Here is a 25,292-nt window from a genome sequence, read left to right on the forward strand (position 1 = left end):
AAAGAGAGAACTGTGCTTTAAAAAAAGTAAAGCTTTGTTTTGTGGCGGCTTATTATACAGGCTTCGCAGTGAAGTAATGAAGAGGAGTATTAACAGATTGAGCATTAAAAAACAAATGCACATTCATTGCAGTTCATGAATATTCATGGCGCTAATTCAAATAACCTTAGGCGACTGTTACGACTAATGAATATTTAAAACAGCTTGGTCACAGAGATTTGAACATTGCGTTACAGCTGACTTTCTGGGATCATCTCGTACAAGGGTAAACAATTAGGAGAGGCAAAAACAGATTTCAGTGGTGATCAAAATACATCTGGAAAACAATATCTCATGTTGTCACATTAGTTACGGGCCATTGGCGCTCCAGAGGGGGGGACGTGATGACATGCGAGAGGACAATGAGGTGAAGAGTTGGCAATAATCATGACTATTAGTTGATTAATCAATTAGTCAGTCGACGGAATATTAATCGACAACTAGAGCTGCGACAATTAATTTAAATAAACAATTTGTTGTCAACTATTAAATTAGTCTGCAACTATTTTGAAAATTGATTAATCGGTTTGAGTAACTTTTAAAGAAATTCTCTTAAATGTGAATATTTTCTGGTTTCTTTACTCCTCTATGACAGTAAACTGAATATCTATATATGAGTTGTGCACAAAACAAGACATTTGAGGACGTCATCTTGGGCTGATCCACATTTTTCACCATTTTCTGACATTTTATAGACCAAACAACTAATCAATTAACCGAGAAAATAATTAACAGACTAATCAACAATGAAAATAATCGTTAGTTGCAGCCCTATCGACAGCTATTTTGAAAGTTTCCTGCTAAATATTAGCTGGTTCCAGCTTCCAAAATGTAAGAATTTGCTGCCTTTTCTCTGTTTTATATGATTTTAAACTGAATATCTTAAACGTCAAAAGCCTAGTAACCCTGAACAAGTTTAAAACTACGGTGAAATCTATTGAGGATGTCTGTGTGCAAATGTTTTATCTGGGGCTGCAGCTATCGATTAGTTTTGTAATTGAGTATTTTACCGTTTATTCCATCGATTAATCGAGTAATTGGATAAAAAATACGTTTGCTTTAGAAAGGAGCAATGGGAAATAAACAAAAGAGAAAATAAGACGGGTCGATTAAAATGTTTCCTTTTTGGAAAAATCTGCATTTGTATTGCTTGAATTGCATACGATAAGATTATCTGTCAAAACTAAACACATTTAGTGTATTTAAGTGTAATATTACAATCTGGGTTTGAAATAAAACTTTTTCTGAAATGCAAACAAATAATAAACAAACCTTCGATGAAAATAATTTGTAATCAAATTACCTGAGTTACTCAGCCTTAGTTTTATCTGATCATTTTAATGTTACTCAGCGTAAAAGTGATCTTTGATCTCAATGGGAGAAACCTGGTTAAATAATGACTAAATATATATATTTTTAAAAAGAATACTTTTGAGATTTAAACAGTTGGTTGGTCAAAACTAGTCGATTATTTTCTCTATTAATTGATTAGTTGTTTGGTCTATAAAATGCCCGAAAATGGTAAAAAAGCCCAAGATAACGTCCTCAAATGTCTTGTTTTGTCCACAACTCAAAGATATTCAGTTTACTGTCATAGAGGAGTAAAGAAACTAGAAAATATTCACATTTAAGAAGCTGGAATCAGAGAATTTTAACTTTTGTTTCCTTGAAAAATAACTCAATTCAATTAATCTATTATCAAAATAGTTGCCAATTAAATTAATAGTTGACAACTAATCGATTAATCATTGCAGACGTAATCTCAATGGGACAAACCTGGTTAAATAAAATGTTAAAAATAAAGAGATTTAAACAGTTGGTTGGTCAAAACAAGCAATTTGAAACTGTAACTGGGAAACTGTGATGTGCATTTGTCACTATTTTATGACATTTTGTAAACCATATTATTAATTGATTAATTGAACAAAAAAGTGATCTTAAGTTATCAAATCTTGATGAGTAAATGTGTTCCGCCTCAGTCAGGAAGGGTTGAACAGAAGGAAAGGAAACACAGCCACAGAGCGGGACTCTCTCTCTCTCGGGGACCCGTGGGGGTGACGAGACATGTTTACATTTACCACGCTGGTTTGGAAAAAGCCCGGTGCCCTTAAACGCTGCGAGTAGGAGAATCCCGTACTGCCCACTTAAAAGGGGGCCTCGGCTGCTTCCTTTGAGGGATCAGCGTGGTGACTCGTCCTCCTCGCCACCACCGCAACGCTAATTAGGCCCACCACAAAGCCAGCCTGTGGGGATAATGTCCCATTATTAGAGTCATTTGTTTCAATTAACCGCTCTGTGATTCTACAATAGCACGGCGCGGCCCAGTGCAAAGAAGCCATTACTCTCGCCCAAGGAACCACTGAGGTTTGGGACAAGAGTGTTTGTTAAGGAGGGATACGGATACCTGCTCCTGCCAGCGGTGGTGCTGCCAGGCTGCACATACTGCCCAGTCACTGAGGAGTTGTTTCAGCACTGAAAAAAAAGTCCCTCTTCTTTCATATCTCTTTTTTTAGAGCGTTTAAAGACTGGTTTTGTTTGTGTGCACTTCACTGAGAACTGATTGAAAGTTAGTACAAGGGATTGTAGACTTGAGCTATAGGCTGTTCCCTTTTACATGCTGAGACCATTGTGGTGTGCTGAATTACTATTCTGCTACTGTATACTTACTCTACACTGAATACTACATGCTGTTCTAGTCATTTTTAGACTGCAGTGAGGTTACTTCCTGAGCTTTCTGGAGGAGGCTCTTTCTCTACTGCTCTCGGGGGTGGGAATCACTAGAGGCCACACGATATGATATTATCACAATACTTAAGTCACAATACTTACGATCTTAATGCGATTTTAAACATTTAGTATTGCGATAAGACATATTGTGATTTATTACCTTTTTTTTCAAATGCAAATCATGCAATTTGTCTGCACAACATCTGTTTTATGTAGGATAATGTACAGCGAGCCGGTCATTGTTGTGAAAGAATCCAGGCAGACAGGGCGATGCCGCACCCGGAAAGGGGATTCTTTCACAACAGTGACCCGCTAGCTGTACATTACAGGAAGTAGGCTCCGGTCTTGAGCGGAGCGTAAGAGGAGAGAAGTTGTGGCCTCGTAGCATTTATTCACCGACAAATAAACTATACACAAACTGTCTGCTACAACTACGTTCACAGCTATAGATAGATTGATAAATTCAAGTATTTTACGCCACTGACAACCCCACATTCACCACCGCCACACGGATACTCGCCATCGTTACGCCGGGCAGACACGCAGCTGACAACCTGCTAAACTAAACTAGATGATGCGGTGGTGGTGGTGGACATTTACTGGGAAAGTGGCTGCATGTCCGCGACACTACAAGCAGCACCATGCCTGCTAAGTTAACGCTCCCGGACGAGTTAGCTGGGGACTCAGGTGTTTGTTGTGCTCATACACTGCAGCTGGCGCACCGCTGCATGCGAGGCACTAATCTTGTCGGTTAATAATTGGTGAACAAGGGTTGGTTATCGGTTAACAAAAAATCTAAATTAGCATCCGTAGTATAGGAGTAATTCTGTCCCAGGCTTTTTGATCCGTATAAGCGGTTGATCACTGTATTATGTTGTAAAATCTCTTCAGCTTGTGTTAACCACAGACTTTATTTCAGGCATCTAACTAAAAACCAATTGACTTCCAGACGAGGGAACCTGAAGTGCTAAAACTCATTTCCAGGTTTTAGAGTGGTTTCCTGCACCACTCTGTTGTATTTCCAATATTAATAGTTTATAAGCTAAAAGATCGATACTTGACGTACGTGTATTGATACAGTATCGCACCCGTACTCAGCTCATGCTTTACTCTTGTAACTCTAATAACATCCCTGTCGTAGATTTGAGGAGTTTTACTCATTTATTTTCATCACATCAGCGGACAAAGAAAACAGATTGCCTTGACAACTCCCCCCCCCCTCCTCCTCCTCCTTCTCCCCTATCCAAGACTTGAGAAATGACAATTAGTCTGGAGCCTTTATGGCCACCAACAAGCGACCCTTGATAATAGCTGCTTGTACTGTTTGTGCACTTGCATACAGCTTTCTGTTGGTCACAGCTGGAGGCTGAATGAGCCTACTGGTTGCAGGTTGCATAAGACATGAGTATGAGAGAGAGATTATGACTGTGATTTGTTGCCTGATGTAAGAGGAATAACGTCAAGAAACAGCGTTTGTATAAATGGTTTTGATGTCAGCTCTTCAGTGATTCTTCAAGCAGCAAAAAAAAAAACATCGTGTCTACAAAAATTAACTTCTTTTTTATGAAACGTCACTCCGTCCTGATCATTTGCATATTGTTTTTAGCAGCTGCGGGCTTCACTGTAAACTACCTCAATGTTTTTGGACACTTAACAGCAGCAGTACAAAGACGCTTATCAACTCCAAATGCTCCCGAATACGATATTTCAGAGCACTTTTAAGGTCCTTTCAACACTAGATAATGGAAACTTCGATTGTTACCGAGAGGTTGCTGCCCTGTGATGCCTCTGTTGCCAGGCTCTCTCATTGGCTTTCTCCCCCCGCTGCGCAGATGTTTACAAAGAGACATCACCAGCTCACATTAAAGGGTTCAAGTTGTCCCCTCGGGCTGTTGCTATGGAAATAACCCTGCTATGGTCGCTCATTCATGTTTGATTAATTGTTTTTTTCCTTTCTGTGCTGTTGCCTCTACAAAGACCTCATCACGGGAACATTTCATCTTGAAAACAAACAATAGAAAAAAGATCTGTTTTATTTGGACTTTGAGATATTCTCTGCTTTGCGGATGTTCTGTGGTGATAAAAAAAAAGTCTTGTATTAATGTTAATAAAGCATTGCCTTACAATCATAAAGACTTTTTTTATTTCCTTTCCCAGCCTCACCTGGACTGAAGACAAGCATTTTGTCTTTTTCCCCCTCCTAAATTGCACAGTGTATTGCTGAGCTACTGCAACCCACTGGGGCCAATTAGGATGCCAGCAGAGCCAGGAAGTGCATAGCAGATGCTTTTGCCACTATTTATTAAAATCCAATCTGCGGGGGCCCCTCCAACAGCTCGTTAAACTACCGTTAATCTAATTAGCTCTCACTTGCCACGGTTTTCACCACATTACCAAATACAAGGGCCTCGACTTTGCTATTTAGGCTGATTAAGTAGGTCCAGCGCTGTTAGGCAGAGCTCGTAGGGAGGAGCTCCTCGGAGCTGTCAGTCATTTCACAGAGTCAGATAAATCATGCAGCCTAGCTCAGCAATGGCTCCGGGCTCGAGTTTGAATTAAAATATCCGCAATATTGGTTGAAATCAAATCCACATTGCCGGCTCTGTAGTGCAAGCCCACATGTTTGAAAACACTAATGAAATACTCCACATCATAAAGAGCTTGTATATTTGTAATGGCACGGTACCAGGACTGGATACAAATTCCATAATGGGCTCTTTATGGATCAGGTCTATACGATTCCCCACTTCTTTCATGTCTTTCAGATCACGATCATGATTCTGCACTTCCGGTTCATTATTGCTCGGGCCGTGGCCGTGTTTTTATTTGATGAGTGCTGCTCTCTGGACAAGTGCCTGGTTCTACTCAGAGATCTGTGCGGCGGCTTTGACATGCAGTCCTGCTCATTGCTTACAGATGGGCAGTCTGACATGGAGCTGTAATCGCTTCCAGATGAGGAGGGCCCCGGTATATATTTTAAGACATATTCTAATCCATCAAGCCTTCATGGTGAACTACGATGGGAATACACCAAGATTGTAAAATAATTGAGCCTATAAGATGTGAAGAATTTAAAGGAACTTGTAGTTGACTATCACACGTTGTGTAATATCCAAACAATTTTAAAAAGCACCTTGTATTTTGGATTCCTTCCATGACGTCTACAGGCAGTCTTAGTTTAGAGAAAGTCGAATCATTCAGATCTCAAACAGATTTGTTTACATTCTCATCTTGCCTGCCAACATTTTGTAAAGGCCACAATCTTGACAGCATTACACACAGGGGCACTTTGAAATGTGAGGTGAAACCGATATCTAAATAACAAAGAAATGCATGTAATAAAAACAAAAAATGTAAGCCCACATGATCCCCCGTATACCCTAATTATGGAAACTTAACAAAGACTTTGCTTACTCTTTCCTCAAAAACCCACCCCGGCATTTATTCTCTTCCGCTCCAAAATCAGATCATACAGTCAAGTAGAGAAGACTTGCATAATTCATTTCAAATACATGATGTTGGAAAAACTTTGGATAGTATTCATCATTCATTTCTGTAAAAGCTGCAGCTAGTTGTTAGGATGGAAGATTCAGTTGACAAACATGCTTTTTACATTTTTTTTAAAACCTGCTGACTTTGTGCCACAATAACTTTGTGCGCTGGTGTTTTTGTTGCACTACACTCAACCTTTCACAAAGCCACTTTTTTTCTTTAAGGCTGCGAGTTATAGCAGAAAATTGCAGAAAAATTATATAGGCTATGGCATCTTGAAATTACATTATTCTCACTGCTGCTTCTCTAACCACGGCCATTTATCTATTTATAAACCCACAAAGGCTTAGAGTCTGTAACAGCTGCACTAAGCTGTGCTTCTCTCCAGTATGTTGGTGCGGAGAGGTCCGTGCTTGTACTGTTGAAGAGATTTATTCCACTGTATCACCCATATATATATATATTTTAAAAGTAAAAATCACTCTCAATAAAAAGAGAGTGAATATTGGACTTAGATTCATCAGGTGGACAGTAACAGTGGTGAAATAAAAATCTGTTGTCGCAGGTTTAAAGATGGTTTAATGCTGCTACAGCTCTACTTGGTATGGTACGACCAAATTGAGGTTGTCACATGTTGACGTTTTCAAAGCAACAGACTCCAGAGCATCATGGGAAATGAAGGAAATTCAGTCTGCTATAAATCTGTAATTGCCACTTGTGACCACAGTGGTCACTGTTTAGCAAAAGCTACATACGTCGAGTCTGAAACAGTGGACAACCTCCGGGTGTGAGAAGTGAAGCCAATGCTGAAGTGCCTGAAACCTGCATTCTTTCTAACAGCCAGCAGGGGGCGACTATCTCTTGATTTATTACCTCAGTAAACATTGTAAACATGAGTTTAGGGTCTCAATCGCTAGTTTCAAGTCTTTTTCAATACAGCATGATGTTCATTTAGTAAATTATGGTCCCATTTAGAGTCAGATAGACCATAAAGCAGGGGATGCTTTAGGGCGGGGCTACCTTGTAATTGACAGGTCGCTACCACGGCGTTGTCCGGTCTGGGAGTTGTCCGTGTTTTCGTCTTATAACTTTAATGCTTTCACAGTGTGTTTTCAGTTCATGAAAGTTAATTGTAATATATAAAGTGCTACAGGAATGAGTATTAAAACCCGGAAATTAGTTTTAGCACTTCCGGTTCCCTCGTCTGGAAGTCAATGGGTTTTCAGAGATGCCTGAAATAAAGTCTGTGGTTAACACAAGCTTAAGACTTTGTTTTACAACATACAATTCATCAGTAAATATCCCACTTGTGAATTTTGAAGCCTTGATGTGTCTTTACAAAAGGCGGTTGCTAATAAGTGGCTAAATGAGACTACTAAACGTCATCACGCCGACTCATCCTCCTTTACAGCGGTTGTCCACAAACCAGTGGGTGACGTCACGCTGACTATGTCCACTTCTTATCCACAGTCTATGCTCATAGCCCACTCCCGGTATAATAAACACTCAGCTGTTGACTCTATAGAGAGCTATAAATTGAGATTAGGTTATGAATCATCATCTTGCGTCACCACTGACAGGTGTAGTTGTCAGATGACTGTAATTTTCGCATCATTGGATTGTGGGATTGTTTGCAGAACGTAGTGTACATACCGTGGACACTTATTTTCTTTCCACTGTGACCATTATATAAAACACAATTCAGACACTCAAATTTCTGACGCAGCTGTGGTGCTTTAAGCAGAGACGAATTATATTTTCTATTCATGTCATAAGCTTCTTTCATGCAACATTTAGGCAGTTCAATACTGAGCAAAACAATGTTAAATGTGGTCGCCTAGTTAAAACTACTTTTATTGGCTTTTTTCCAAGTCGGTCCTTGATCTAACATTATTTCACTGCCAATCTTTGATTGATGTTCTTGAACTGCTGTTTTAAAGAGCCTCTTCTGTATCACAGTCGACTGCTGAGTAGTGCTCGTCTCATTCTTCACGCCGGTGCACATTCAGACAACATTTCCCTGCAAAAACTAGCATGTAAAAATGGGTTTATCGTGTATTCTGTCGACGCTTTGCACACCACAAACTGCACGACACACTGAAAGCACTGCACTTGTGTGTGTGTGTTTGTGTATATTCTCATTTTACAGTTGTTTGGCTTGAAATCCTCAGAAGTGTTATAGACTTTGGGAGTGGATGGCATTCAGATTGGATTCAGTGTTGTGCTCTGCATCATGCTTCGCTGTAATGACCATCACTGTAAAGAGAGTGTATCTGTGCATCACCTCTGAGTAGTTCCTGTTTGTTTTTATGGCCTTTTGAAAATCGATGCGCCATGCAGCACTTTGCTGCTCAGTGTATACGATGATGATGATGATGATGATGCATATATTCAGGAGGCTGTGATTGGGTAAACACTTGTATTCTCTCTCGTACTATTACCTGATTTTATTGTCTAATTTTCATGTCTCTTAAGCTCTGTCGGTTTCTGCGTCCGCGCCCGTCCTTCTTTTTGTTATCAACCCTCTTCTCTCTACATCCCCTCCTCCTTTTATCTGCTCTCTCTACATCAACTCTCTCTCTCTCTTTTCCTTTGCATCTCACACTCCTCTTCCTCATTCTCCCTCTCTCTCTCTCTCTCTGCTGTTTTGATAGTGACGCAGTTATCAGGCTGTCAATTCTAATCTTGTCTTGCCAGTGCAGTGCTGTCCATTCAGAATTACAGCTCCCCCCCTCCTCCCTATCTGTCTCCCCACATCCACTACCCCTCAGACAACAGAAACGCTGATGGGATGTGCAAGCTCAGGCTGACACTATGCTTCAGTCTTTTGCTGGTAAACTAGAAACCTGTGTGTACAATATATATTTAGACTGTACTGCTGTGTGTACAGGACATGGTGGCCTTACCTAGCAACAAGCGTGTGCTGTTTTTGTCCGTCTCTACATTGTGGTCTTTAAAACATAGTTGAATTTGTTTTTCACCATCAGTGTTGATCTGAGCAGTGTGTCCTCTTAAAAAAGAAAGAAAGAAAATTATATTTTATTGAACCTCAAAGCTATTTCTGTATTGACCAAAATGTGTACATAGTAGGGCTGTTAAAGTTAACGCCATAATAACACGTTAACACACTAATCTCTTTAACGCATTAACTTGACTTCTTAGCTTCTCTCAGGCTCTGTTTTACAGCTAGAGTGAAGATACTGGTATCATATGAAACTAAAAAACCTAAAGAATCCATCAGTACCAACCATGTCATACTAGCTTATCGAGAAGGAGGTTAAATAACGCTCCAAACTTATGCTAAAGGAAACACTGGCATACCTGTGAGGGTTTCTGGACAATATTTGTAATTGTTTTGTGTTGTTAATTGATTTCCAACAATAAATATATACATATGTTTACATAAAGCAGCATATTTGTCCACTCCCATGTTGATAAGAGTATTAAATACTTGATAATCTCCTTTTAAGGTACATTTTGAGCAGATAAAAACTGTGATTAATTTGTGATTAACTATGGACAATCATGTGGTTAAGCGCGATTAAATATTTTAATCAATTGACAGCCCTAGTACGTAACATTAGTATCGAAAACTGACATGTAAGGCTGCACGATTATGGCCAAATTGATAATCACAATTATTTTTGATCAATATTGAGATCACAATTATTTATTATTTATTGAATTTAGGGACTAAATATTAATTTTTTTTTTTAATAATTTAAATAAACAGAGCTTTCATTTCCATGTTGTGCAACATTCCTGCTAATGTAATCTGCATCAAAATAAGACTTAAAATAAGGTTCTTCTTCACTTAAATTCAGTGTATTTACAGACGCAACATTCAGGAACGTTTTTCACAGGCTATCGTTAAAGTTAAAGTTAAAGTGTGCATGCAGCGGCATGACAGCTCCCCAAAAGTGAAGCCAAAACATCTGGATCGCCCCTGGTGGCTGGCTGTTAGTTTAGGAAGCGCTTGATTTGGTATGAGGCTTTTCTATGAGCGTAGTATGCATTTTAAACGTTAATATCGCAGTCGATCATGTTCATTTAATTGTGGGAAGCCAAAATCGTGATTAATATTCGATTAATTGTGCATTATTGCCATGTGCCAAAAGCTGGCATTGAATATTTTGCTCAGATTCACAATCATGTTTACTTTATCTTTAATTAGAAAAATGAGAAGCAGAAGAAGACAATGACCTAAAGCAGACCTCTGTTCACATGTTCGTTGAAGTTTATGTTACTGAAATGAAATGTCACATCACGTCACATCACGATATCTCCAGCACAACTACAGCGATGCAGGACAGCAGATAAATGTCCGACAGTCTAAAATACGAATGGTAAACGTCAGGATCCGTTGTCACCACATCAGAATCAAAGAGCTACTTTACAGATTCATCATTTTGCATCAACAGTCACACGGGGAGAAATCCATCGCGGAAGAGGACCAGATACCAATCTCTCCACTGACAGTATCAGAAAATAGACCAGAATGCAGTGCAGCCACAAGATGTTGCGTTATGAATAAGGGATGCGACTCTCTCTCCTTTTTTTCTCAACTGACAACAACAGCTGTCATAATCATTACTGTTCTCTGCACCTGCATGAGAAAACACATGAAAATAAGCTTGGTGTTGTACAGTGGATACTTGGTGGGTATTTGTTTATCCAACAGCAATTATTATTTTAAAGCCAGAAAGTAAAACCACCCTGATTAATATGTTTGTGATTAAAGGAAAGAGGAAGAAACAAAAGTAAACAACGGTCAGAGGTGGAAAGAGTAGAATATTGTAGGATACTCAAGTAAAAGTAAAAGTACTTGTGTAAAAATGTATCCTACTCAAGTAAAAGCATTTGTGTAAAAATGTAGGCAACTCAAGTAAAAGTAAAAGTAGTTGTGTAAAAATGTAGGTTACTTAAATAAAAGTAAAAAGTAGGTCAGTTGAAGTGTACTGTGAGTAAACGTTACATTTTAAAAGGGGGGTATGATGATATATAATACTATTGTTAATTTAATATCTTTAGGCTACAACATAGATTGCATTAAATGTCAACTTATACACAAGTGGAACAACATCAGCAACAAGATGCCTTCTGTCCAAACCAACAGACACTCTGCAGTCTGTTCATACAACTGATTATCAATTATAAATATACAACTGATCATCTTCCTCAGTGCAGCCTTATTAGAATTATACAGAAAAGAGACAAAACTCAGATAATTACTCTAAAATTATAGACATTAAATAAACCGAGCTATGGACACCATCATGGAGCCGGAAACTAGTAGAATGAATGTTAACATGACATGTAAACAATATAAACTCCACAGCAGCTGAAGTTAGAACCACAAACATTACAGCAAAGGAGAGACTATATCTATAAAACAGATATAAACACATATAAACCTGTTTTATATCTATAAAACAGATATAAACACATATAAACCTGTTTTATATCTATAAAACAGATATAATCACATATTAAGCTGTTTTATATTTATGAGGAGAGACTGCTCAGTTACTACGCACCACGTGCGCACATTTAGCTACGTTGCTAGGCAACGACGTGATTATTGACATTCTCATCTAGAGAGTCCAGTCAGTGAGTTGTTGTACTCACCGGTCTGATGAACAGCACCGGAAATCCTCCACAATAAATCCCAGTAGAACCAGCAGAACCAGTAGAACCAGTCCACTCTCCTCTCTGGTCCCAGTAGAACCACTCCCAGTAGAACCAGTCCCAGTAGAACCAGTAGAACCAGTCCCAGTAGAACCAGTCCACTCTCCTCTCTGGTCCCAGTAGAACCAGTCCCAGTAGAACCAGTCCACTCTCCTCTCTGGTCCCAGTAGAACCAGTCCCAATAAAACCAGTAGAACCAGTCCCAGTAGAACCAGTCCACTCTCCTCTCTGGTCCCAGTAGAACCAGTCCCAGTAGAACCAGTAGAACCAGTCCCAGTAGAACCAGTCCACTCTCCTCTCTGGTCCCAGTAGAACCAGTCCCAGTAGAACCAGTAGAACCAGTCCCAGTAGAACCAGTCCCAGTAGAACCAGTCCACTCTCCTCTCTGGTCCCAGTAGAACCAGTCCCAGTAGAACCAGTAGAACCAGTCCCAGTAGAACCAGTCCACTCTCCTCTCTGGTCACAGTAGAACCAGTCCCAGTAGAACCAGTCCCAGTAGAACCAGTCCACTCTCCTCTCTGGTCCCAGTAGAACCAGTCCCAGTAGAACCAGTAGAACCAGTCCCAGTAGAACCAGTCCACTCTCCTCTCTGGTCCCAGTAGAACCAGTCCCAGTAGAACCAGTAGAACCAGTAGAACCAGTCCCAGTAGAACCAGTCCACTCTCCTCTCTGGTCCCAGTAGAACCAGTAGAACCAGTCCCAGTAGAACCAGTCCACTCTCCTCTCTGGTCCCAGTAGAACCAGTCCCAGTAGAACCAGTCCACTCTCCTCTCTGGTCCCAGTAGAACCAGTCCCAATAAAACCAGTAGAACCAGTCCCAGTAGAACCAGTCCACTCTCCTCTCTGGTCCCAGTAGAACCAGTCCCAGTAGAACCAGTCCACTCTCCTCTCTGGTCCCAGTAGAACCAGTCCCAGTAGAACCAGTAGAACCAGTAGAACCAGTCCCAGTAGAACCAGTCCACTCTCCTCTCTGGTCCCAGTAGAACCAGTAGAACCAGTCCCAGTAGAACCAGTCCACTCTCCTCTCTGGTCCCAGTAGAACCAGTCCACTCTCCTCTCTGGTCACAGTAGAACCAGTCCCAGTAGAACCAGTCCCAGTAGAACCAGTCCACTCTCCTCTCTGGTCCCAGTAGAACCAGTCTCAGTAGAACCAGTAGAACCAGTCCCAGTAGAACCAGTCCACTCTCCTCTCTGGTCCCAGTAGAACCAGTAGAACCAGTAGAACCAGTCCCAGTAGAACCAGTCCACTCTCCTCTCTGGTCCCAGTAGAACCAGTAGAACCAGTAGAACCAGTCCAGTCTCAACCAGCAGAAAGTCCTCAAACAGCTCTCTGAAGGTAGACGTTCAACACCAGCCTGTTAGCCTGTTAGCCTGTTAGCATGTTAGCTCGCTGCTGTTCAGGTCAGTAACTTGGTGGTTGTGTCGCTCAGCTGCTTTAAATCAAGTCATTAATTAAGATACAACATTTATTTAACTGTGCCGAACTACAATAATATGAATTATAAGCTCACCTCATATAAAGCCGTTAATGTGGTGGTGTTAGTGATAGTGATGTGTCATTAGTTTGATGCTGTTAGCAGTGCTAGCTCTCTGACCGTGAACTCTGACCGTGAACGTTGATGACGTATCATGTCGTCATCGCGTCTCCTCTGTCGTCATCATGACGCTCTGCCCTCTAGCGGCCGCTGACTCTCCTGCAGCAGCTGCTGGTTCATCTCCTCTCTGCTGTTTCATTCTCTCTCAGTTTATCAGGACTCTTTCATCTGACTTTTGGTTGTTTGTGATAAATAAAATAAATAAGTGGTTATCTCGAATATTTTCATTTAAATAAATGTCTGTTAAGTCACTATCTATCAACCAAATGAGGTAATATAAAGGTGTTTGAGCCTGATGGTCCACTGATGAAAGTATTCCAATATTTATATATCTGCAGTATTATGAAATGTGGTGACATTCCTGGAAAAGAAAAATGCTGTTGTAGGCTATACAAATTGAACTATGCACACAAATCTAAAAACTTGAAGCTCATGTACATATAAATATATTTTTTCTATTCTATTTCTTCTCATGTATCAACAAAACACAAAATCTGAGCACAATTCTATTGTTTTCACTCAAATTTTTAATCAACCAGGACTGAACTCTTAAGGATTTAATGTAATCACTCTATAGTCTAATAAATAATAATTTATTTATATTGTATATTGTACATATAGTGCCCTTTCTTTCAGTACTTATTTCTTATACTTTGTGTTTTCCTCTAAGCGGCACTAAGAGCGGAAGGCAAAGGAAGAATTTCATTGTACAGGGAAACTTGACAATAAACGCTTTGATAAGAAGTAAAAGTACAAATACACAAAACAACAACTGTGTTACAGTAATGAGAGTAAATGTAATTTGTTTGTTACTTCTACCCCTGCCAATGGTTCCAATATCTGAGTAATTTTAACCACATAATAATCAAGTCAAACTTTATTTATAAAGCATTTAAAAACAACCACAGTTGACCAAAGTGCTGAACATATCCATAATAGAAAATGATTACAAAGCAAACAACAATAAGACATAATGTGCACATAACAGCACTGAAAGAGTAGCAGCACAACAGAAAATAAGCTTAATCAAACGCCAGTGAAAAGTAATAATAATAATAATAATAATAATATATATATATTCTGGTTAAATAAATTCCACAGAGCCACTGCTAAAAAAAAATCCCTTCCTACAAACAAACTAAATATCAATCTTGAGAAATGTTGCTATCATTGGCCAATGGGGGTAAACAAAAGTGACATAACATTTCTTTAAACTAGCTTAAAAATCAGGTGTCTGATATTGAACTGAATTCCCACAAGGTGATAGTGTTAGCCAGGTAAATGAGGGAAAATGGACAGGCATTATATACAATAGCCTATATATATATGAAGACCGTGTTCCTAACCTTAAGATTGGTCTGCGTCTTTAAACACAGATGTTTGGGATTTGAGTGTGACAGTTTCTTGATTTTAGTCAGCTTTAATCCAAAAATAGTATATTTTACTAAGTAAAGATTATCTTTCTCACCTTTCTTTGCCGTGAAGTTCACACCCACTCTTGGGTTTTTTTCTGAAGGTCTTCTGGTAAATGTAGGAAACCCCTAAATGTTAATTAGACAGGCTGAGAGAAAACGAAAGATTGATTATGTATCTAAGAGTATCTTAGTGTGGATTTGAGCTGTAACACTGTTATACTGTAGTCTGTATGTTGAGCCATGTGTATTATTTTCTTTATTTCATCTATAAATTCACACACACATGAACAATGAGAGACAGAGTAAGAGATGAAAATAGAGAATAATATGCCCCCTTGTTCTGCTGGTTGATTGCATGTAGCTGCGAGCTGTTGTGTGCCGTCGCTCTCTCCTCTTTATGAATACACGTGAATTTTCCTGCAGAATATTTAGCCTTCTTTTTTTTCTATTTTGTCTTTCCATTAGCTCTACCTTCAGTTTATTCTATTTTCACTTCAAAGGCTTGAGTGGAACAGATGTCGTTTCAAATGCCTGTCTTCTGCCTCATTGCCTAAAAGTGAGGGATGATTATTTTTTAATGAAACCAGGCGTACTCACTCACACACACACACACACACACAAAATGAATATTACCTGTAAGCTGTGAAATAGACAAGCAATACTTTCACATCACCCTGAATGAGAACATCCATTCATTTCCGCACAACCACAAAAAGCCATTTTGAAGTTTTTTTTCTTTAGCTGCCAAATGTGCTCCTGGACCTTGAATTTTGATTAGTTAATTTCATGCTGTGTAGAATACAGTGTGTTGTTTGGCTTCGAGTGCTTTGCTGAAACAATGCCATTTTCAAAGGCAGTCATTTCCTGTTTTCCAATTGACAGTTAAAGGGGGGAAAACATGGCTGTTGCTTAATCCCGTGATAAGTATGCATTAGATGGATGTGAAACGTCTTTAAATGTCCTCAAGTTGCTGTTTGATACTCGCGCGGGGACAAATCTTTTTCATGGTTTGTTCTCCCCCCCCCCCGCTGAGATTTAACACTGAAACCCAGGATTATAAAAATGAACGTTCAAAGCTGTTTAAAATTTCTAAAATGCTACCTGATGAAATAGGAACTTGGCCTCGGAGATGCCAAAAAAAAGGAGTCTCATAACCCCTCACCCGTAAATAGTGCACATAAACATCCTTCATTTGACATAATACCAACGTACATCATTACATATTCAGTATGTCATTATATCTTCTATTATATAGATGGAAATTGGATTGTTATTTCCTGCCTTTATAGCAACCAAGAAATCAGGTTAACTGATGTTCCACTGATACTAATGGCAACATCAAGCCATCACTTCTTCCTCAGCTGCACCTCTTCCTCTTCTCTCTCTTTCTCCTTATCTTCCTCCCTCCCCACTCCCCTTCCTCTCCCTCCTCTCCCTCCTCCTCCTCCCGTGCTTGATGTGTTCTCTCCTCAGCAAAGAAGGCAATTTCCATATAGAATCACAACCAGGATCAGGTGACCTGGATTTGACTCCCCGTCAAAGCCCCTGCAACGGAAAATGAAAATGTATTCATGTGTGTTGGATGGAGTGCAGCATCGCACAGATGTGAGCTGTTTTTTGCCTCCTGAAAATGTAGTGTAGAGATCGCAGTGTGTTATTGTTGACAATCCAACTGGGTACATCCTATGAAAATATATGGATTTAATCTTTTTTTTTATGGTTTGCTCAGAAAGTAGAGTTGGATCTACATGAAAGAGGCAAAATAAAGAGTGAAAGAAAATCAGAATATATCCAAGAATCCAGCGACTTAACAGCTGATAAAGTGAGATTTTAATTAGGACCAGGACTCTTTCTCTCTCTCACCCTATTGCCTATGTTTGGCTCCTGAAGCACACCTCCTCTAACACCCCAGAGGCTGACCTGTCTCACTGACGTCCTGTTAGTCTTCATTCACCCATGTCCGTAAATTGATCTGTTGTTTCTTCTCAGAACAAGCCGTGGCTGCTCTTCGCAGAAATCTGCTGCTTTAAACCCTCTTTTCAGCATTAATTGAATGTTTGTCTATTTCATGTGCACAGTGCTTAATGCTGATGGTTTTTTATATAGATATATTTAGGGCTGTCAATCGATTAAAATATTTAATCGAGATTAATCGCATTATTGTCCATGATTAATTGCTATTAATCGCACATTTTTTATTTATTCTAAATGTACCTTAAAGGGAGATTTGTCAAGTATTTAATACTCTCATCAACATGGGAGTGGACAAAATGCTGCTTTATGCAAATGTATGCATATATTTATTACTGGAAATCACTTAACAACACAAAACAATGACAAATATTGTTATTATTAGCATAATAAACAAACTCAAAGACCAACAGGCAACAACAGCTGTCAGTGTGTCAGTGTGCTGGCTTGACTATGACTTGCCCCAAACTGCATGTGATTATCATAAAGTGGGCATGTCTGTAAAGGGGAGACTCGTGGGTACCCATAGAACCCATTTACATTCACATATCTGGAGGTCAGAGGTCAAGGGACCCCTTTGAAAATGGTACCAATGGATTCTTTAGGTTTTCTAGTTTAATATGATGCCAGTATCTTCACTCTAGTTTTATCACTGAGACCGCTACAACCTCCGAAAGATCAATTGTGTTAAAGAAATGAGTGGCGTTAAAACATTTTTGCATTAACGCGTTATTATCACGTTAACTTTGACAGCCCTAATATATTTTAACCTTGTAGAAATCTAGAGTATTTTATCCAGTCAATGTCCGTAACTACGCTGCATACTGAAAGACTCCTCAAGCGTCTTTCTTGTAGTAGCTGCAGCAAAAGAGTTCTTTCCATCAACTGATTTATGACCAGCAATGTCTCTTGTCTCTTGTCCCTCCCTTTCTGTCCCTCCAGTTAAGCAGTGAGAAGCGGGCCGCGGCGGAAATGATGAAGCCCAAACCCAAACCTCAAAAGAAGAAGAAGAAGAAGGACCCCAACGAGCCACAGAAACCCGTGTCGGCCTACGCTCTCTTCTTCAGGGACACCCAGGCGGCCATCAAGGGCCAAAATCCCAACGCCACCTTCGGGGACGTCTCCAAGATCGTGGCCTCCATGTGGGACAGCCTAGGAGAGGAACAGAAGCAGGTACGAAACTGGAGTGTCTGAAACAATAAGAGGAAACACGCAGTAATCTATAACAGATACGGTGACACACTATCAACATACATGATATTGACTACCCTTACCAAAAATAAGTTTATTCAAGTGTGCTACTAGTATACTGCTTTTAAACTTATAATAAGAGAGTATGCTTTCAGTTTACCGTTTATGTATCAGAAATATACTTAACAAAATGTTTCTTAAGTATACTTGGCTCATACTGACAGGTATACAGAAAAGACTAAGTATACTTGGCTTATGCTTACTTTTTGATAGAGCAGCCTATTCGAGTGTGTGAGAGTTTGTAAACGTATGTTTTGATATGAATTTACTTCAATTCAACAAGAATTTATTAAGTTTTTGCATCCTCCGTTCACCGTGGAGGCATGCGAGAAAAACTAATTATATATATTTATGTAATCTCATCACAAAACATCAAGTCAAATAGCAAAAGGAGCAAGTCTCCTTATGTAATATGCATCAAATGATTGGCCAAGTACCATAAGTTAAAGAAAACTTACAAGTATAGTTGCAGTAAAAAAAAAATATTAAACTAGTACTTTACTGGGAGTATACTTTAAAGAGTACTTTCATAAACTAAAAAGCAGGCTACAAGTAAACTAACACCTATAAGTTCACTTGGAGTATAGTTTCTTTATAAAATACAACTTAGATGTAAACTAGTTGTGTACTCAAATATATTCTATATTCTTACACTTAAAGTACACTTAAAAGTATACATTTATCCACTAAAAAGTGTTGACACACGAAGCATTGAAGTAGTACACTTACAAGTATATTACTAGTACATTGATATTAGTATGCGTACTGCATAAAGCATACTTTTACTTCATAAAATAAACTTGAAGTATACTACTTTTTGGTAAGGGTAGCCAGAAAAGGAAGTTTTAAGTGGAAGGAACTACTTTTACCTCCACATTTGACACATTTTTGCAAAAATGTAGTACTGTTTTACATATATTTTCTACGCTTACACAGACACACAAAGGAACTAGTGCATATATATACATGCATGCACATACACAGACACATATACAGTCACGTGCACACACCCTGGTCCGACCAGTAGATGGCGTGCGTGCTGCAGCAGGCGAGCAGCATTATGTGCTGTGTGTAATTACCAGAACATCGCTGTGAGATACAGCTCACCTTAATGAGCTAGTTGTTCTCTTTCTAAAGATAATCCATCCGTTTATCCCCACTCCCCTGACTCTCATAAAAATGATTTTCTTTCTAAATTTAATTCAAGCAAAGAGAAGGAGGGAAGGAGGGGAGGGGGGGGAACGGGAGTGATCTGTGCAACAGCAGCCGTAAAACAGCCTGAGACTAACAAAGTCAGACGTTTTTACAGGCAAGAAATGGTCAATATGGGGAAAATATAAAAACGCACCTGGGGAGATTTCAGGACGGATATTTTATGCAGTGTGCAGATCCACTCGTACCCACGTGCTGCAGTCGTGCACACCTGCAAAAAGAACAATACTCATTGATGTACTTGTTTCCAAATTTCACAATGCAAAGGCGTCTTCTGAAGATACTGGTCATCATATGAAACTATAAAACCTAAAGAATCCATCGGTACGTCATACTACTACATGTCCAACTAGCTTGTTGCGAAGGAGGTTAAAGGTAGGGTCGACGATGTTGGAAAGCTAGCATCATTTGAAAGTAGCATTGTCTCAAGAGCTCCGTCTAGCATCCGCTTGGTCACATGACTTGGTTACGGGGTCCCAACGTCACGCCGTCGTCACGGCTTGCGCTCCGGCCTCCGTCTGGGTCTCACTCACATGAACGGAGGAAGGGAAACAAGCTATTTGTACATTTTACAACTTTAAAAACATCATTTTTTAAATAACGGTTGTTAGAGTGTTCGTACTGGGAAGTTGATTCACCTTAAAAAATGATCCGCTGAGATACAGACGTCTCTTTCCCAATGTAAGTCTATGGGAAAAAGTATTTTTGGGCCCAATGGCATCACGTGACTGACATGGAAGTTGCAGTACTATTTGGCGCGACCGGCGCACTTCCTCAGGGCTTGGGAAAAACTGGCATGGCCATTCTCAAAGGGGTCCCTTGACCTCTGACCTCCAGATATGTGAATGTAAATGGGTTCTATGGGCACCCACAAGTCTCCCCTTTACAGACATGCTCACTTTATGATAATCTCATGCAGTTTGGGGCACACCTGCAAAAAGGAAACAATCACACATGAACACACACACACATAAAGCCCTCATTGATGTTTCCAAATTTCACAATGCAATGTTCTCCGAGTGTTTCTCCGCTGTGTAAGCTACAAAGGATTTTCCAAAAATATAGTGAAAGATTCATCTTCTTTGCCAAAAAACCAAACTCCCACAAAGCTCCAGGTACGGTCCACACTTCCTGCGTCCCTCCGGCCTCCATAGCTGAAGCCTCCACCATGCATCTTCATTGGCCCTCTGACAAGCAGGGATGTGTGAAGTTCTCATTTCCACTCTCTTTATTTATATCTCTCGCCTGCTATTTTGATCCTGCCTAGAATACTGAATTAGTGGACCGCCCCCCCCCCCCTCACTATCGTCTCGTCCTTGGATTTAGCTGAAGGGCATCTCGGCTATCCAGGAAGGAGTGTTTTTGTAGCTATTTAGCGTCATCTCCAGCTCAGCAGTAATAGGCAGGAAATGTTAATGATGACGGAGTAATAGGAGGTCACGGCGTTTTGTGTTATATTCAACTCCGAGAGAAACCACACTTCTTTTGCTATTAGCAATTCTCTTTGGGATGAGGAAGGTTTACTTTTCTGAAAGGATACTGTGTCAAGACAGTATTCTTAGTATTTTACGTGTATTTAAAAGTAGAGCTGCAACGATTAACCGATTCAACTATTCAATTAATCGCCGACTATTTCGATAATCAGACGTTTTGAGTAATTTTTTTTAAATTAAGTCTAAATTCTCTGATTGCAGCTTCTTAAATGTGAATATTTTCTGGTTTCTTTCCTCCTCTGTGACAGTAAAGTGAATATCTTTCAGTTGTGGACAAAACGAGACATTTAAGGACGTCATCTTGGGCTTTGGGAAACACTGATCTGACATTTTATAGACCAAACAACTAATCGATTAATCAAGAAAATAATCGACAGATTAATTGACAATGAAAATAACAGTTAGTTGCAGCTCTATTTAAAAGCCCTGTATTTTCCAAACTGTTTTTTCCAGAGCATCAGTTCTGTGGCGTGCACATCAAGCACACAAAAGTAGGACGGGGTATCAGTGCTTTTTTAGGACCGACCAAATGTGTTCGTAACACCAAGTACGGAAAACTGTCGCGTAACAAAAGCTGTCATCATCAAATTAGTAATTACTTTCTTTTGATCAGATATTTATTTTTTGCGAACAAAGGGGTGATTTTAGACTAGAAATTATAATAATTATCAAACCCTCTGAGACTACAGACATTACTGTCTTTAAGAGGCTGTAGCAGACTCAGTGAAGGATTCAGAGTGAAGATATTGGTATCAAGTGAAACTAGAAAACCTAAGGAATCCATTGGTACCATGTCATGCCAGCTTACACAGGCATCCCTTGACCTCTGACCTCCAGGTATGTGAATGAAAATGGGTTCTATGGGTACCCACGAGTCTCCCCTTTACAGACATGCCCACTTTATGATAATCACATGCAGATTTGAGCATTTTTTATGCTAAATGCAGTACCTGTGAGGGTTTCTGGACAATATTTGTCATTGTTTTGTGTTGTTAATTGATTTCCAATAATAAATATATACATACATTTGCATAAATTAGCATATTTGCCCACTCTCAAGTTGATAAGAGTATTAAATACTTGACAAATTTCCCTTTATGGTACATTTTGAAAAGACAAAAAAAATGTGCAATTAATTTGCAATTAATCGCGATTAACTATTGACAATCATGCGATTAATCACAATTAAATATTTGAATCGATTGACAGCCCTAATTAGAACCAGTCCAACAAAAAGTAGCTAAAAAGCCCGATCCAACCTCTGAAAGATCGATTGCGTTAATGCCTTAAAGAAATGTGTGGCGTTAAAACGAATTTGTTTATCTCCCATGTTGATAAGAGTATTAAATACTTGACAAATCTCCCTTTAAGGTACATTTTGAACAGATAAAAAATGTGCGATTAATCCCGATTAACTATGGACAATCATGCAATTAATCTAAATTAAATATTTTAATTGTTTGACAGCCTTTAAAAAAAACATGTTTTTCTGAGGATAATGTATTGATAAAATTATTTATTTTGGTACCAGTGCTCACATCAGCAGTATAAAGCCCTACAGAAAAACAAACATACATCATTCGCTCCTTTTGTTTTGCATAATAGACATAATTTTGCCTATAGCCCTTATAGCTAACAGACCCATTTCCAGCCTCTCTACATCCTACACAGACAACACCTGGAAAAAAACAAAATGCCTGCGTGTAAAAAACCATCCATATAAGTCGACATTCTTTATGCAAACACAACTGAGATCATTCAAACCCGGCAGCAGCAGCAGCAGCGGTTAGTTGTATATATATAACGACAGAGGTTCGTATATCACACTAACAATATGGAAGGCAGTTTCAAACAAAACTCATATTACAGAAAGAGATCGTATTCTAATGTGCCAAATGACAACAAGCATTGTGGTGTGTCACTAATGTCAGTCTGCTGATAGGAGTGTTATTGTGGAGCTAAGAGGAGAGAGAGAGAGAGAGAGAGAGAGAGAAGTTCCAGTTCATTTCTCTAGGTGGATTGGAATGGAAATGATGTGTTGCCACGATAGATGGAGACACATTGAGATGAGGGAGTTTTAGTGCTGTGATGAGGAAATAGAGGTGTTCTGTACCATTGCTTCTGATGGAAAGGGGAACATTAAGGGCATGTGTGTGTGTGTGTGTGTGTGTGTGTGTGTGTGTGTGTGTGTGTGTGTGTGTGTGTGTGTGTGATGTGTTTAAGAAAGTGTTAGATAAAAAAGTGTGTACTGAGAGACATGTGTGTCTGCACATTTATGAGCATGTCAACCTCTCCTCTCACCCGAAGCCTCTTGGTTTTTTTTCTCTCTTCACAGGCCTATAAGAGGAAAACCGAGGCGGCTAAGAAAGAGTACCTGAAAGCCTTGGCCGCGTACCGAGCCAGTCTGGTTTCCAAGGTAACGCTTATGACACACAGGCAGGCCCTGGCTAAAGACTGATGATGGATTGGATGGAAAATCCCTGCTAATGGGCTGGGCGGGGCTTCCATGGGATGGTGGTGGTGCTGGTGGTGATGGTGGGGGTGGGGGGGGGTGCATGTGATGCAAAAGCCGTATTTGGAACAATACCTGATTTCCATAGGGTGCAGATGTTGGGGGGTTGGTATGGTGATATAGCTGGGGGAGGGGTCAGCACAAGCATATGGCCAAAACATCTCGGAGGAGAGAGAATGATCACTCCCTCATGTGCTGCACATAATATCAGGTTTATATCAGGGTGACCAGATCCCAACAAACCTAATGGGAGACAGAGAGTATGTTTGTGTGGGACAATTTGGGACACTGTGGGACACATTACCAAGGCTGAGAGGTAGTCTACAATTTTTATATAACGTATATATCTAAGATAAATAATAAACATTTCTATTCTGTCCCTTATCTTGTAACATCTCTATGCTTTGCCCGAATGCATCCGTAGATCGACACAGCTTTTTGAGCTTCATGTCGTAATGACTAACGTGACGTCATATCCGTTTCAAAAAACAAAAACAAACAAGTAGAAAACGGCGGAGGGTCAGCGTGGATACGACCTGCACCCTCAAATATTAAATCCAGCATGGTAAACACTACACATCCAGTAAAGGATGGAAACACTTTGGGTTTCACACATTGACAGGAAAAGCAGAGCTAGACATCACGGTTAAAGCTGCATGCTAACTCTGTCATGGACAGGAAACGTTATCGTATCGCGGTAACGTGGCGGTCAAGCCGGCCGACGCTACAACTGTAGAGCACCCATATACTGACATTTATGTTAAATGCATTCAAACGGCCCGATGGAGCTGACCATGGATGGATAAAGAGAACGGAGCTGACGGGAGAGCTAGAGACGGACTTGGCGAAGTTAGCGGAAGTAGACATGTGTGACTACGTCCGGTTTTCAAAATAAGGTGTTAACAAAGGGAACTGTATATACAAAAAATACATATATGGAAATAAGATTGATTGGATTATATTCACCAGAAGTATAAAACATTAAGAATTAAAAAGAAAATACAACTAATTTGTGAGGGGAAATGTCATTGCTGGAAAAAAAATCATAAATAATTCCTGACAATGACTGATATATTTGACTTCAGGACATCTCTGACTACATACATGCTGAAAATCAAACATTCTTACTGTATTAATTTACAGATTTTCCAAAGTAAAATTCCCTAGAAGTGTATGATTCAACTTTTTCTCATGGTCTAATGTTATAAAAGTTAACAAAAATCGCTATAAATTGCGATATTGCATCACAATACTTAAAAATCGCAATACATATCAAATCGGGAGATAGGAATATCGTCCCGGCCCTACTTATAAAATACTTATAAATAGTTTCACAGTCTTTGTTGTAGCTGCGTTTCCTTTTCTTCGTGGTAGTTTCCATCATAGTCGGCCTAAATCTGCAGAGCTTGTGACTCACAATGTTCTCCGTTGGGCGTAGCGTAGCAAAGACAGTGAAATGTTAACCTTCACTTGACCCTCGTGTGCTCAGTTTGACAGCAAACATTGGAGCCATTGGATAAAAGCCAGATTTTAGAAAAGCGCCTGTCGTGCAGCGGTTTGACTTTTGAAAACTAGAGAGAATGAAAATGTGGGACATCGTCTCAATATGTTCGATGTGGGACAAGGGATTAAAAATGCTGTGCGGTCTCTCGTAAAGTGGGACACCTGGTCACCCTAGTTTATATGTATCATTAGAAAATGTATCTCACACCAGCAGACACCTGCGTCATGCATTAGAGATCATCGATTTCCACCATCTCCAACAGGAAGTACATCCAAATCAACGCGAGCAATCATTCTGCTGTTTCCACCTCTTGACACCTTCCTGCTAATTCAGATCTATGACATCCTTTTGGCCCAGTGAATGATGTATGCAAACAGCAGAGTAGCAGCAGCA

At 39.7% G+C, this 25,292-nt stretch overlaps 1 protein-coding gene across 2 annotated transcripts in view; it reads left to right on the plus strand.

The window, feature by feature from the left end:
- LOC141773280 (TOX high mobility group box family member 2-like) overlaps positions 1-25,292 on the plus strand; it is a 117,403-nt gene that overhangs the window by 85,083 nt on the left and 7,028 nt on the right. For both annotated transcript variants that reach the window (XM_074645169.1, XM_074645168.1), the window contains 2 exons: positions 17,870-18,100; positions 23,219-23,299. In XM_074645169.1, the coding sequence (XP_074501270.1) occupies positions 17,870-18,100; positions 23,219-23,299 (312 nt within the window). The remainder of the gene's footprint in view (positions 1-17,869; positions 18,101-23,218; positions 23,300-25,292) is intronic.

The sequence above is a fragment of the Sebastes fasciatus genome, chromosome 8 (assembly GCF_043250625.1).
Source record: "Sebastes fasciatus isolate fSebFas1 chromosome 8, fSebFas1.pri, whole genome shotgun sequence".
Lineage (NCBI taxonomy): Eukaryota > Metazoa > Chordata > Actinopteri > Perciformes > Sebastidae > Sebastes > Sebastes fasciatus.